Source organism: Entelurus aequoreus, linkage group LG09, assembly GCF_033978785.1.
Source record: "Entelurus aequoreus isolate RoL-2023_Sb linkage group LG09, RoL_Eaeq_v1.1, whole genome shotgun sequence".
Classification (NCBI taxonomy): domain Eukaryota; kingdom Metazoa; phylum Chordata; class Actinopteri; order Syngnathiformes; family Syngnathidae; genus Entelurus; species Entelurus aequoreus.
Window position 1 is genome coordinate 56,817,335 of NC_084739.1, and position 14,996 is coordinate 56,832,330.

At 39.0% G+C, this 14,996-nt stretch overlaps 1 protein-coding gene across 4 annotated transcripts in view; it reads right to left on the reverse strand.

Annotated features, from left to right (window-relative positions):
- Positions 1-14,996, reverse strand: part of birc6 (baculoviral IAP repeat containing 6) — a 210,306-nt gene that overhangs the window by 63,479 nt on the left and 131,831 nt on the right. For all 4 annotated transcript variants that reach the window (XM_062058987.1, XM_062058986.1, XM_062058988.1 and 1 more), the window contains exons 56-64: positions 9,036-9,165; positions 8,631-8,762; positions 8,390-8,548; positions 8,144-8,317; positions 7,392-7,591; positions 6,716-7,049; positions 3,665-3,882; positions 3,085-3,249; positions 1,008-1,179 (exon numbers count right to left, since the gene is read on the reverse strand). In XM_062058987.1, the coding sequence (XP_061914971.1) occupies positions 1,008-1,179; positions 3,085-3,249; positions 3,665-3,882; positions 6,716-7,049; positions 7,392-7,591; positions 8,144-8,317; positions 8,390-8,548; positions 8,631-8,762; positions 9,036-9,165 (1,684 nt within the window). The remainder of the gene's footprint in view (positions 1-1,007; positions 1,180-3,084; positions 3,250-3,664; positions 3,883-6,715; positions 7,050-7,391; positions 7,592-8,143; positions 8,318-8,389; positions 8,549-8,630; positions 8,763-9,035; positions 9,166-14,996) is intronic.

Here is a 14,996-nt window from a genome sequence, read left to right on the forward strand (position 1 = left end):
CCTGAGTGGGGACAGCCGTTCTCACGTCCGCTTTCCCAGCAGCTTGCCTGCCCAATGACGTCATAACATCTACGGCTTTTAGAGAGTAGAGTGCACAACAAGGAGAGAGAGTTCTTGGTTTCTTATGTGGGTTTATTGTTAGGCAGTTTCATTAACGTCCTCCCAGCGTGGTAACAATACACAACAACAGCAGTCACGTTTAGTCTACCGTAAAGCAGTTCGTCTGCCGTAAACAGCAATGTTGTGACACTCTTAAACAGGACAATACTGCCACCTACTGGATAGCCTGCAGAACACTGAAATTCAAGTATGTCTTTTATTTATATGTATAATAAAATAAAAAAATATATATAGCTAGAATTCACTGAAAGTCAAGTATTTCATACATATATATATATATATATTATATATATATATGAAATACTTGATTTGGTGAATTCTAGCTGTAAATATACTCTCCTCTTAACCACGCCCTTCGCCACGCCCCCGCCCCAAACACGCCCCCCCACGCCTCCCGATAATGGAGGTCTCAAGGTTGGCAAGTATGCTAAAATGCATGTTGATTTCTTATCTTAATTCAGCTATCTGTTTTTGCTCCTTTTCCCTTTTCTGTAGTACTGAATACTCTTGTCTCACCTCCACTCATGCACACAGATCATTAACCTTACAGCTATTCAAATTCTTTCATAAAACCATTTATTTCCTCCTAACAGCTCTTTGTACATCATTGGAGGAGGAGGGATCTCTGTTTTTCATTACAACGAGCTCTCTTCCATAAATACATAAATTCCATGAATCCTCCACAAACAAAGTAGCTGGACTTGGCTAATGACAACATAAATACATGGACTTGTAATTCAAAAACAACCATCTTAACCCAAGTGAAAATGAAGAATACAGAGTAGCATTGAGTATTTGTACTAGGCGAGTAGCAAACTGCTGCTAGAGTGGACTGTGTAGCATTTCATTGAACTGGACAACACTTCCATAAATTTTAAGAATCTTACCAGAGTCGTTACGTAGGTAGGAAGACATAGCAGGGATAAGACAGGACTGGCTCAGTAACTCCTGCAGCACTGCTGGAAGTGCTGAGCTGTTGTGGGTTCTGCTCTCTGATGAAGATGCACCAGAACTGTGGAAGCTACTGGAACCTGCTGGATTAATGTAGCTGGCCAAGACCTAGAAAACAAAACAACATCCATGTAATACGAGACACCAGAGACAAAATGAGAAGATACTATGCAAGATGATGTAAAATCTATACACCCCTATAAATCCTAGCTTTATAGAAAACAGATGAAATTACCGGTATATCTTTACACGCAAGTAGAAAAACACTTTAATCCTGCTACGTAAAATAATAAATAATATTGTTTAAATGTGCACACCCTCAGTACTTACGTACAGGCGGTCCTTGTGTTACGACACTACCACATATGATAAATGTAGAAAAATAAATCTACCGTAGGTATGTGTATGTGTACTGATAGGCAGACTGAACAATACGATAGTGGTAAGGCTGAAATATACTCTTGCATCTTGATTTGTTTATAGCTCTTCAGTGGGGGCTGGTGCGTGACTTGCAATTCTCTTCCAAAACACGAAGGGGCAGTGTCTCCAGAAGGAGCACATGCAGCTGTCATTGACTAGTTTTTTACATTTGTGTGAGCAATGACAACCTTTGTGAAGATGGACTGTGCAACCCCTGAATGAGTTGCAACAGAGGACAGGCAAATTTGCAATGCTATTTGGCTGTTCATGACATGGGACAAGCGAGAGCTTTGTAAATGAAAATAAATAAAACTGTTGAATAACTATTGTAACAACTGTTGGCGTTAATGTTTATGTTCATGTGTTACCGATGTTCAGAGTTCTCATATTCGGAGGAGTAAGTGTTTGAGAGAGAAAAAGACGTGTGTGCACAAGAAAGAATGTGTGTCTGAATTGAACCTGTTAGCACAAGATTGGCATTAAAAGTTAAAAAGAGCGTCATACTTTGTAAGGCTTCTTCTGGACGCAACAACACAACAAGCTGAAAAACTACATTAGTTAACTACTTTTAGAGCGCAGCAAGATATTAGGGTACACAATATCAGTTTTCATGCAAATGTTTAATCACTGTTGCGTTAGCAATAATCTGTGCATTTCAAGCTCAGGGATCCTCAACAAAAGCTGACCAATGACAGCTCTGCGGTCCACGTCGTCACTGACGGGAAGTTAGACTTTTTGGTTGGTGCACATCAGTGTCTGTGGGAAGGTGCGCAGGGGGAGGAGCAAGACGGCATCACTTATGCAAGCTACGTGATGCGAGAGTATATTTCAGCCTTTAGGCTAAACAATAGCTAGCGTCTTCACCTCTATAGTATTCTCTCTTTGAAAGATAGACTGTGAGGTAATACTGACTTGCGTGTATTGACTACAAGTGGTGATGATGCGCTGAAAACACAGAAGTACATTTTTCTTAAGTTCTGTTTCTTAGTTCCATTAACACTAACACGGCAAGAATTCCTTCATTCTGCACTCCATCCAGTTGTACAATAACTCCATCCAGTTGTACAATAACTCTATGTAGATAATACTGGTTTATAACTATACTATGCTTAACGTTACCACACCTTTCTTTGTTTATAGTGTATATTTACTTATAATTTATTGTATTTTTTACTTGTCCCATTCTATTGCTGCTATTACTATTATATAGTATCTATTTTGTATTGTTTTTACTGTCTTTTACATTTTGTTAATTATTTATTTCCTTTTTTAGTGCCCTTGAGATTGTTTTGGTTATCTTTTCCTCTTGTAAACAAGCTATTGTGTCAAACAATTTCCCTTGGAGATCAATAAAGTTGGTCCAAGTCTAAAACAGAAGCATGGAAACTGAACAGATACCATTGAACTGATGCTGTACTGCAGCGAAATGCTGCAAAAATGAGCACAGAACAACAAAGGATGAGGTGTTACAGTACATGTCAACAATGCAACAAAATCATCCTAATAAGGTATGGTGTCATTGTGAGCACTGCTTGATCAAGCAAGGTACCATCAAAACCTTGATCACCATGTGGCCATTTCTTGTGCACTCACTTGTAAGAGACACGTGACATGCTCTTCTTCAAGCCTCTGTTTGGTGAGAGCCTGCTCAACATCCCATCCTGAAGCTGTGGATCCAGTGCCAAAACCAGTTCCTTTAGCCCAGTACAGCTGCTGCTCCTCGCTTGTCCCTCCGCCATGACAGTTTGACATCTGTGGCTATTAAGACAGATGCATGAAATTGTAAGAAAAATTGCAAGAAAATTAGATACTGAAATTCAACAGGCATTAATTAGAACAGCTACCTCGGCCATCTTATCATGTACACTGCCTGGGCATCAAACCAGAGTCTGCTGACTGAGAGGTGAGAGCGCTAGACTACAACGGCATGCAGCTTCCTAAAATTGTTTGTACCTTGGAGTATAAAAAACTCCAACATTGTAGATGAATATATCAAAAATCTAATAGTGATTGATCAAAAATCTAACCTCCACAGTTGCATTCAGCAAACTTTTATAATGGAACACATAGGAAAGACTACTAAACAATTTTCAATGTTCTCCCTAAAATAATGATAGTGAAAACACTGAAAATGATTGCTGTTATTCTGTGGTTGAAGCCAAAGAGTTTGTACCTCGGAGACATTGCTGTTTGCATTGGGGTTTCGGGGGGCATGGTGGCTGAGAGCTGATAGGCAGGCCAAAATAAGGTGTATGGCACCAATCTCCAGAGCCATGCGACGTAACAGCACACCATCATCAGTGGTCAGAGGAGTACTGCTGAACAGAGCTCGCAGGACGTGAAAGGGCAGCGTAGGCAACACATTGGCTGACGGAGATTGCAGGATATGACCTAAAGGATATAAAAACATGCATTTAAATGTACTCAGCAAGAGGGGTTACATGTCTGGGTTGAGTACAAGGTTCAAAGTTTCTAAAAGTTTAGTCACATTATTTCAAATGAATGTTCAAGATACAGTGGAACCCTTTAAGTCAACATCCTGATAAGTCAACATTTGAATCTATACGGAACAGATTCACGGTACCTGTGAATCGATACCGGTACTCAAAATGACCAATTTTGGTACTCAACAGTGGCAATTTTCAGTACTTTTGTGTGTGTTGATAAGTATTTATTGTTTCTGATAAAAACATTTTTTTATTGCAACATTTAAAAAATTAGCTGATTATGATAACTGCTGTCCAGTTGTTACATCTTTTTCATCACCAAAATGATTCCCGGGCGCGGCACCGCTGCTGCCCACTGCTCCCCTCACCTCCCAGGGGGTGAACAAGGGGATGGGTCAAATGCAGAGGACAAATTTCATCACACCTAGTGTGTGTGACAATCATTGGTACTTTAACTTTAACTTAACTTTAACTTTTTTCATTATCACATTTCAGAGTCTCATTTGCAGGTATGACATTAAATTGCAATTGCAGTTGCCAGTCCAAGATGTTAGATGGCAGTATGGTATAGTTTATGGTAGAGTCATGTATAAAGAGAGTATGGCCAACTAAAAAGACGGCGCCATGTAACCTACCAAAGACGTGTGCGACTGTGCCCGGAAGCATGCAATTGCTGTCGTTTTAACCTTAGTTTTCCTGAGGGAATAAACCAAAAAATACGTCTAAATATAGTTTTAAACATACTCCAGCTCATAAACTTACAATAAAACATGTTTTTATTTCATCTAAGTATAACTTTGCAGCCGGATTTGACGCACTCTGCTGCTACATTCATGCAGTGTTTAGTGACCAGCAGGTTTTCTAACACGCACCCGATGGCATAATAAACTTTAAATAATACACAGAATGACTAAAAAAAACAACCTTTTACCCTCATTTTGCTTTGTACATCATTTTAACTGTTTGCAAATGTACAAGAACATTGAATTTCAATCATTTTGATTCAATAAATAATCGGTTCAAATGTTCTTGATAGCAAACCTTATGTATTATTCTGGAGCTTTCTTTTTTGTAACATGGTAAGTGAATGTATGTACTTCTGTAGTTATTTCCCCATATTTTGGCACACTGGTGATCAGTAGAATATGGAGTGATTTTTGGTCCAGAACATATTTTGCTTCATTCATGATTTTATGTTTTTATATGAGATTTCCAGTTAATTTTATCATCAATTATTACACACAAAATTTAGTTTGTTTTACTCTTTCAATGTCTATTTAGCTTATTTGTCTCTCTTTTGCTGTTACCGAATTGCTTTATTTTAGTTTTACAGAAATTCAGAGATCGGTGTAATCGGCGGCTCTCCAGTGTTGTTTGCGAACTTTCCCTTCCCATACTTGTCTTCTTTCCGGGGTGTGGGAAAGCATTGTAAAAATGTTTTGCAATTCTCGCGGGTGGAGCAGCTCCATGCTGCACAACAGGGCATTTTTACACATCGAAAAACTAACGAGGAAGCGCTAGACACACATCGCAAACACAAAGTCACGTGAGTGCCTTTTGATCAAGTGAGGAGATCACCTTAAACAGTGTTGGCCATACTCTATTTATGGTGCGGTGGTCAGTTTGGACAGTTTTGGCTGTCAGTTGCACCCTACAAAGTGATAATATTGTACTTATTAAGCACTAGCTGTTTGATGGTAGCGTGCATTTTAGTTGTAGTTTAATTGACAAATTTGAAGGTGTTAAAATTACAATGTAAAATCCCTAATGCTAATCAGTAGCATGCGATTAGGAAAGCCAACGTACATCAGCATAAAGCTAGGGGCGGCGTGGCTCAGTTGGTAGCACGCCCATCCCAGCAACTTGAGGGTTCCAAGTTTGAGCCCTGCTTGCGCCATCCTAGTCACTGCCGTTGTGTCCTTGGGCGAGAAACTTTACATACCTGCTCCCAGTGCTGCCCACACTGGTTAAAATGTAACTTAGATAATGGGTTTCAATATGTAAAGCGCTTTGAGCCACTAGAGAAAAGCGCTATACAAATATAATTAACTTCACACAAGTTAATAAAAATTAAGAAATATAAAAACGAGTCAGTCTTTTGAACGTCTCTGTGAAAGTAATGACTCCGCAAGAACCGACTCCCTACCAATAGCAATAAATCCCATCTATACTAAAAAGTGCTCGCTTATGTCGATGTACATAGACCGCTTATGCCGTCATAAAATGTGAGAGCCAAATGGGTGATTGCTATAAAAAAATGGGTCAGTTTATGAGGACATGTGTTCGACGTCGCTCCATATTTTGCAACAGCAGATTTGTGGTTATGTATAAGTGGAACTGTCAATTGTCTTCAGAGCTTGGCATTGAACCAAGGACCAGCTCTTCTTTCACGGTTGACGTTCTTTCATCGCCCTTTCTACTACTATAAACTCTGTAAAAACCCATCCACTTTCTATCTCGCTTATACTCATAAGGGTTCCTTCCGTAAACAAAAAAAACTGTCTTTTTCTTTTTTTTATGTCCGAGGTACGTATGCTGAAAATAATTTTATGATCACTTACTCACTTTGTCTTTACTTGAGTAAGCAATAGATAGTTTTTGTTATGTCGACAACTGCTTATGTCAACATGAGTCAGCCAGTACGAGGGCTGTAGACTTAAAGGGGTATCCTTGTATAAGAAAGAAATTATCTCAAAAAGACAAGGTTGTACGATATAAAATATGGAGGTTGCACAACTTGATAGTGACAAAGTATATGTCAAAGGATTCCAACTTACTGCCCTCGCCATCATCCGTGACACCAAGTACCAGGCGTAGCAGACACTGAGCATGTTTCCTCTCCTTCAGCAGCACTTCGGCGTAGCCTGGAAGGCGCAGAAACAGGCCGAACGCTGCCAAGGAATGTGCGGGGATCGGTGACATTGTTTGCACCGAGGAGGACGATGAAGATGAAGTTTGCGACTGCTGCTTGTTGATGGGTGGCGGCTCAGTGGCGATGGACTCGGGCGCCTCGTACACTAGCTCTCCAGACTGCTCAATGGTAACCCACTCAAACTGATCCGTGTCCTTTGGCTTTTCCTGCGTTGCAGGTGGCACAACTGGGGCACTGACCTGTGGCCAAGCATTAGAGAATAAAGAAGGGAGTTCACTGTTTGGTATATTTTGCAATACAGATAGAGCAATAGAAAGATGCAGGTCTAATTCATGCGATTGCTCCTTTGCATGTGACAGAGCAGAACGACAAGCTTCAGCGTAAATAAAATAAGCTTTGTTGAATAAAGGCATAATGTATTAGAATGTTCAAAATAAATATTCTTAAATTACACTTATGGTGTGGTGCTACATAGAAAACTAAAATAAAATTGCTTTCTCTGACCCTATGTGTTGTCTGTCAACCAATATTTGTCTAATTCAAGTAACAGTTCACGGTCATGAATTTGTGACAAATCTCACCTGCTGAATGACATCAGGATAGAGCATAGGCAGCCTCTCCGCAATCAGAGCCAGGCCGCCCATTCCGGCAAACACCTGAAGTGGTGATTGGATGGGGTGAGTCTCGAGTAGCGTCTCATCAGTTGAGGCATCAAGACATTCGTCACAAGGTAACATGGGCTCGTCTTCTGTGCAGCTGTTCAGCATGTCAGAATGATCAACTACAAGGAGAGAAAGGAGACAATCTGTTGAATTGTGATTTACTGTTCATCCATTTCATTCATGAAATCACCGGTTGCTCACGTCTGTGCCAAGCTTAATTGACCTTGGTGCCTACTTGTCAGTGCTGCATTTCACTGCTCAATCTTTATATGTATTGTTACAAGTTATATTTGCGATTATTAGCAATTATTTTCGAGTTAGCTATGAAAAATTTCAATTTATTCATGATTAAATATTTTAATGGTTTGACAGCCTTAATACAGATAAAGTTTTTGTAAAAAAAAAAAAATCTTGCATTTGAAATACAGTAAGTGCAGTACGGCGTATTTTTCAAGTGTATGCAGCAACCTACTACCGGCGGCGTTCATGTGCTCTTCTTTTCGTGTCGTCTACAACAATGCAACACCCTGTTGGCTCTTTGTCCTTATTAGCTTAGGCTCGCTATATAGTCTGTCCTTAACACAGACTTTAACTTTGAAATTTTTGCAGTCGAAAAGGTTTGGGATGGAGAAGAATTGCTCTGTTCATTCTCTAGAGACACTTTTTAGTACCTTTTTCTGTGCGCAAGCGCTTGAAGGAGTCGGTTTTGGAAAGACCAGGGTCAGAAATGAGCTTGGAGCCCAGTCTAACTGTGAGGTTGATTGACTGATAGCCCTGCGGCATCTTGCGGTCATACAGTAGAGTTAGTAGCTGGGCCAGAGTCATCTCAGGGGGCAGGGGTTGACCTACAGGAGGATGGAGGAAACAATTTAGACATCAACACGTCAGGCAGCATGTTAGCCTTCATTATAGGCGACCTGGAAGTAGCTTGTGGTAGAGGTGGAAAACAGGCACACTGATGGTTTTGGCAGATGGGTCCACCGATGATGTCGTCAACTTGTCACTCATCACTCGACCCCTTCTTGATGGAGGACGAGGAGGGGTTGATAGAGCTCGCTTGGACTGGGACTTCAAACCTGAGAGGAAATAATTACAAAGTCTCATTCTTAACTCAGATCACAAAGTTAAGCGGAGGAAATATAAAACTGAATAGAGTACCTGAGGCCACAACCACGCTGTAGTTGTCCTGGAAGCCACTGTCCGCTTTCATCTTCTCCTTCTCCTCATGATTCTTTTTCTCCTTGTCCTCCTTCTGTTCACTGATCAGCTTGGCAGTAATGCTGGGTGTGTCTGGATAGGACATCATGAATCAAAACTACAGTACTGTAAATAAATTAATCACAGTGCAGTACTGTAAATAAATTAATCACAGTGCCTTTTACTGCTAGGTTGGAATGGTGTTACAAAGTAAACTGCAAGCAGCATCAAACAGACACTCGTTTCTGGCACACAATCAGCCAGTACTCATGTTACATTTACTTGGTACAGTGTCAAGTGATGGAACATGATGTTGTCGGTCAGTCACCTCAGGTTAAAGGAAACTATTTCCTGCGTGAAACATACCAGACACACGGTCCAGGACTTCAGCCAGGGTGGTGGAGATAGGTAAATGGAGCGTGCGGTACTTGTGGCCTGCTCCATACATGGGATGTTGGATCATGTGGCTGGTAGCGTTGATGCGTCCTTTGTATAACTGAAACAAGAGCATCAATTATTTTCTGTCTTGGGATAAGGTGATTGGATCGTGGTTTGAACAGGACTATTTTTGACCGGAGATACCTTTGTCGTGTTTTGACAAAATTCAATTATTATTATCTTTGATGTGCGTTTATGAAATTAAATTTGGTTGTATATTGGCTGTCTGGGAAGGACTTGGACTTCATGGTACAACAAATCTCTCAAAAACATGATCATTCTAAACACATATTGACTTAAAATGTCATTTTCTAATTCCCTCTGGGTGTTAAAAAATAAGTGCTTTATTTGAATACAATGAGCTCACTATAAACTACAACTTGGCAGGTAAATATGGGCTGTGTTTTATTAAACAAAGCTGTTTTGTCAAAATTAGATGACTGGAATAAGAACAGTAGGATCCTTGGAAGTAACAGCAAACTGTTGTACCGCCCCCTTGTGGTCTGAGATTAACATTATTTGGACTAGAAGAGTCACTCTAAACCAGGGGTCACCAACGTGCTGCCCACGGGCACCAGGTAGCCCGTAAGGACCAGATGAGTAGCCCGCTGGCCTGTTCTAAAAGTAGCTCAAATAGCAGCACTTACCAGTGAGCTGCCTCGATTTTTTTACATTGTATTTATTTACTAGCAAGCTGGTCTCGCTTTGCCCGACATTTTTAATTCTAAGAGAGGCAAAACTCAAATGGAATTTGAAAATCCAAGAAAATATTTTAAATACTTGGTCTTCACTTGTTTAAATTCATAAATTTTTTTACTTTGCTTCTTATAACTTTCAGAAAGACAATTTTAGAGTAAAAATACAACCTTAAAAATGATTTTAGGATTTTTAAACACATATACCTTTTAAATTCCTTCCTCTTCTTTCCTGACAATTTAAATCAATGTTCAAGTAAATTAATTTTTTTTTATTGTAAAGAATAATAAATACATTTTAATTTAATTCTTCATTTTAGCTTCTGTTTTTTCGACGAAGAATATTTGTGAAATATTTCTTCAAACTTATTATGATTAAAATTAAAAAAAAATATTCTGGCAAATCTAGAAAATCTGTAGAATCAAATTTAAATCTTATTTCAAAATCTTTTGAATTTATTTTAAAATGTTTGTTCTGGAAAATCTAGAAGAAAAAATGATTTGTCTTTGTTAGAAATATAGCTTGGTCCAATTTGTTATATATTCTAACAAAGTGTAGATTGGATTTTAACCTATTTAAAACATGTCATCAAAATTCTAAAATTAATCTTAATCAGGAAAAATGACTAATGATGTTCCATAAATTCTTTTTTAAATTTTTTCAAAAAGATTCGAATTAGCTAGTTTTTCTGTTCTTTTTTCGGTTGAATTTTAAAGAGTCGAAATTGAAGATAAACTATGTTTCAAAATTTAATTGTCATTTTTTTCGTGTTTTCTCCTCTTTTAAACCGTTCAATTAAGTGTAAATATCATTAATTATTAATAATAACAGAGTTAAAGGTAAATTGAGCAAATTGGCTATTTCTGGCAATTTATTTAAGTGTGTATCAAACTGGTAGCCCTTCGCATTAATCACTACCCAAGAAGTAGCTCTTGGTTTCAAAAAGGTTGGTGACCCCTGCTCTAAACAATAATGCATTTTATTTGAAACAATCAATCACAGATTACAGAAAAGAAAGGTGACATGAAAGTGTACAGGAAAGTGCACAAAGTGTACATGTCTAACAAGATATCAATGATTGACGGGTGGGGGCAGCAAAACACACACATATTGCAGCTGTCTGTCATGTGGTCGCTCCTCTACAGTTCCATTAGGGATACAAAACAGGAATCTAGATCAATGTGACATCATACATCAGCTTCTGCAAAGACGTGTGTACCAACTTAAACGTTCTGCACGTTCTACAACAACAAGCCTCTGCAAAGTTAAAGGGGTCTTATGAATGCAATGCCAACTTTTTTTACCTTTTGGTACCTGTTCTTCTGTATTTGGGATCGCCATAAGTCCCGGAAATGTGAAATTGAACAATGCAGGCATGGCAGAGATATTTATAAAACAATATTGCCTTCTTCCAAACAAGCAGTTTGGAATTTGAGACTTTAGTGACGTATTTTGCCTTAGTTACGTCAGCTGATATCTCCATACATGTACAGTACATGGTAGAGGTTGTAGTCCAAAGTTCAAATCAATAAATTCTTTATTTTCTTTATCCTCCTGTTGTGGGGCAGACTGGCTTGTACATGCACATGCATGATAAAATCCTTCGCTGTTGCCGTTTCTAATTAAAGGTACGTATAGTTCAAACTTATATCGGTCAGTGGACTCCATATGGAAGCGCTAAAACTACTATATGGCTGAAAGTCAAGTTTTGCTGCATTATTGTGGCGTGGCAAGCAGGCTAGCACTGCACCAACAAGGGCCTGGCTTACGACCTAAATAACTACTGCCAACCTTCAACACACGCACACCACCACAGATGCTTTTTACACTTCTGACAACTCCCTGCTTCTCTCTTGAACACAGCTGCCATCACAAATCAGTCCTCTCTTCTCTCTTTACACAAACAAATGCATTTCAACACACCCAGTTGTCAATCTCCTGACATTTTTCAGACAGCAAAAATCATCAAGAATGGTGACAATGTTTTGTATGTGGACTTATTTATAAACGTATACACATGGTGTAGCCTGAACGATAATCAATTTGATCAATAAAGTTTTTTGTTGCGGACGATTTAAAAAAATAACAAATCAATGTTTTTCTCCTCTTGCTTCTGCATTTTCTGCCCCCAGGAGCTTTCAACCTTCCCATTACTTCATTAGTGGGGATTCACACGCTTATCAAAACATGGCTAAAGCTAACCCAAATGAAAGTGAGACGTTTGTTTCAAAGAAAAGACTAGTACTGTCAGTGGTTTAGATTTGCAGCAACAGACGTGACTGCACGCTGCAAAGTTTGTTTAAAAAAGACAGCAGCATAACAAACTTAATTCAGCATCTGACATCGAAGCTTTAAGCCGAGTGCGGGAAATGCAACACTTTACGAGGCGCTGTGGTGGAATGATTTATACAAGGTACCATGTATGATAAGAAAGAAGAACAGTGGAAAACGATCACTAAAGCAGTTGCTTTGCACGTAGCTAAAGATGTGGTTCCAATGATCCCTGTTTTTATTCAACCATTAAAATGATAGTCATTTCAATGCTACATTTTTATTGAAACAAGTATTTTATTCAAGACAGAAGATTTGAAGGCCTACTGAAACCCACTACTACCGACCACGCAGTCTGATAATGTATATATCAATGATGAAATCTTAACATTGCAACACATACCAATACGGCCGGGTTAACTTATAAAGTGCAATTTTAAATTTCCCGCTAAACTTCCGGTTGAAAATTCCTTTGGAGGATGACGTATGCGCGTGATGTAGCCAGTTTAACAGAGGTATGGCTTCCCCATTGAAGCCAATACGAAATAGCTCTGTTTTCATGTCATTATTCCACAGTATTCTGGACATCTCTGTTGGTGAATCTGTTGCAATTTGTTCATTGCATTATGGAGAAAAGCTGAGCAAGCAAAGAAGAAAGTTGTCGGTGCGAAGCGGAGTATTTTGCGAGGGAAGTCAGCAACACAACACAGTCGGTGTTTCATTGTTTACATTCCCGAAAGATGCAGTCAAGATCGAAGAACTCGGACAACAGAGACTCTTACCAGGAGGACTTTGATTTGGATACACAGACGCAGACGCGATACCGTGAGTACGCTTCCAAACATTTGATCGCTTGCTATAATATGCTCGAGCTAGTAGCTAGGAGCTAGCATAACAAACACCTAGGTGTTTGTTATGCGGGATTAATTTGTGGCATATTAAATATAAGCCTGGTTGTGTTGTGGCTAATAGAGTATATATATGTCTTGTGTTTATTTACTGTTGTAGTCATTCCCAGCTGAATATCAGGTCCCACCCGCACGCTTCCAAACATTTGATCGCTTGCACGTACGTGCGTGTCACGTACGTAACTTTGGTTAAATATATAAGCTTTATGAACCTTGGGTTAGGTGAACGGTCCTTTGGGCTGAGTGAGTGTGTGTGTTGTGCAGGTGTTTGAATTGTATTGGCGGGTTATATAGACGGGATCCCGTCCATATAACCCGCTCGAGCTATAACTAGCTCGAGCTAGTAGCTAGGAGCTAGCATAACAAACACCTAGGTGTTTGTTATGCGGGATTAATTTGTGGCATATTAAATATAAGCCTGGTTGTGTTGTGGCTAATAGAGTATATATATGTCTTGTGTTTATTTACTGCTGTAGTCATTCCCAGCTGAATATCAGGTCACCCCCGGCTCTCACAGCATCTTCCCTATCTGAATCGCTTCCACTCCCCACTAGTCCTTCCCTTGCACTTTCCTCATCCACAAATCTTTCATCCTCGCTCAAATTAATGGGGAAATCGTCGCTTTCTCGGTCCGAATCTCTCTCACTTCTGGCGGCCATCATTGTAAACAATAGGGAACTTTGCGGATATGTTCAATTGACTACGTCACACTACTTCCGGTAGGGGCAAGCCTTTTTTTTGGCAATATCGCGAAATGATCAAGTATGACACATAGAATAGATCTGGTATCCCCGTTTAAATAAAAAAAATTCATTTCAGTAGGCCTTTAAGCTCATACTTTATCAATCTCAAAGTTTGAGTTTATCCAATTGCATGCAATGTTATGCTACACTTTTGTTTACGAAAGTATTAAGACAGAAGTTTTGCATTCTGTAGCAAGCTCTATATTGAAAACTGTTATTAGATTAGGACAATGCATATTGATCCACATATGAACAAAAGCATCACAGTAAATATGCCAGAACAGCTAAAATTAATCTGTTTCAGTTTAGTTTTTTGAAAATTATTTTCTACAAAATCCAATTTCTATATGTCCTAAAAAGAAATCACTTTATTAAATTTTTTTTTTTTTGCAAAGAATAAGATGCAGTGTATGCCGTGTCATTTCAAACTACTAACTTTTGATCAAATACAAGAAAAACGTGTTTTCAATGATCTATATCATTTGTATTCCTTGGTTTATTTAAAAAGTAGGGAAAACAATTCGAAACAATCATAAATCGATTTTTTGGTGAAAAAACAAACCACAGATTTTATTATGTAGGCCTTATCGCCCGGGCTACTACAGCATAGTGTCTTTACACTGTTCTGTTTTATGAAAATCCCCGGCAACTAAATTTTTGTGTTTTGTCCGATTGTGAGATAGTAAATAACGTTACTTGACATGCTAGTGAGGGGTGAGGGGGGGGCGGCGGCGGCACTGCAGTTCCATAACGTGCTACATTTACTCGATTACATTTACCTATGTAACTTTTAGGATAAATTGTACTTGTCAGAGTAGGGTTTTTAATGCAATTTTACTCTAAAGCAGAGCTTCTTAAATATTTTCTGTTATGCCCCCCACCCCCTCAGAAAGAAGAAAATATCCCCCCCACACCAGTGACTATAAATAGTATAATTTGTTTATAAAATTATTAGAACTATAAGCATAACATTGTAAGTTTATTAACATTGTAAGAAACAACACACCAGTCTTTCCTTGTCTCCCACCGTGGTTACAGTGAAGCCAAGTGCTACATAAGTGTCGTCATATTCTGGTACAACAACAAAAAAGCATGTTCACACTCGCCAAGGGGGGCCCGCCCCACTATTTGAGTAGGCCTGCTCTAAAGTAACGGTATTTACTTGAGTACAGCTTTTAGCTACTCTACCAAGCTCTGGTTCCTAGTTATGGCATTTTGTGATTATAAACAGGCTCCTATGAATGAATGAAAAACATAATTGTTGTCTGTTT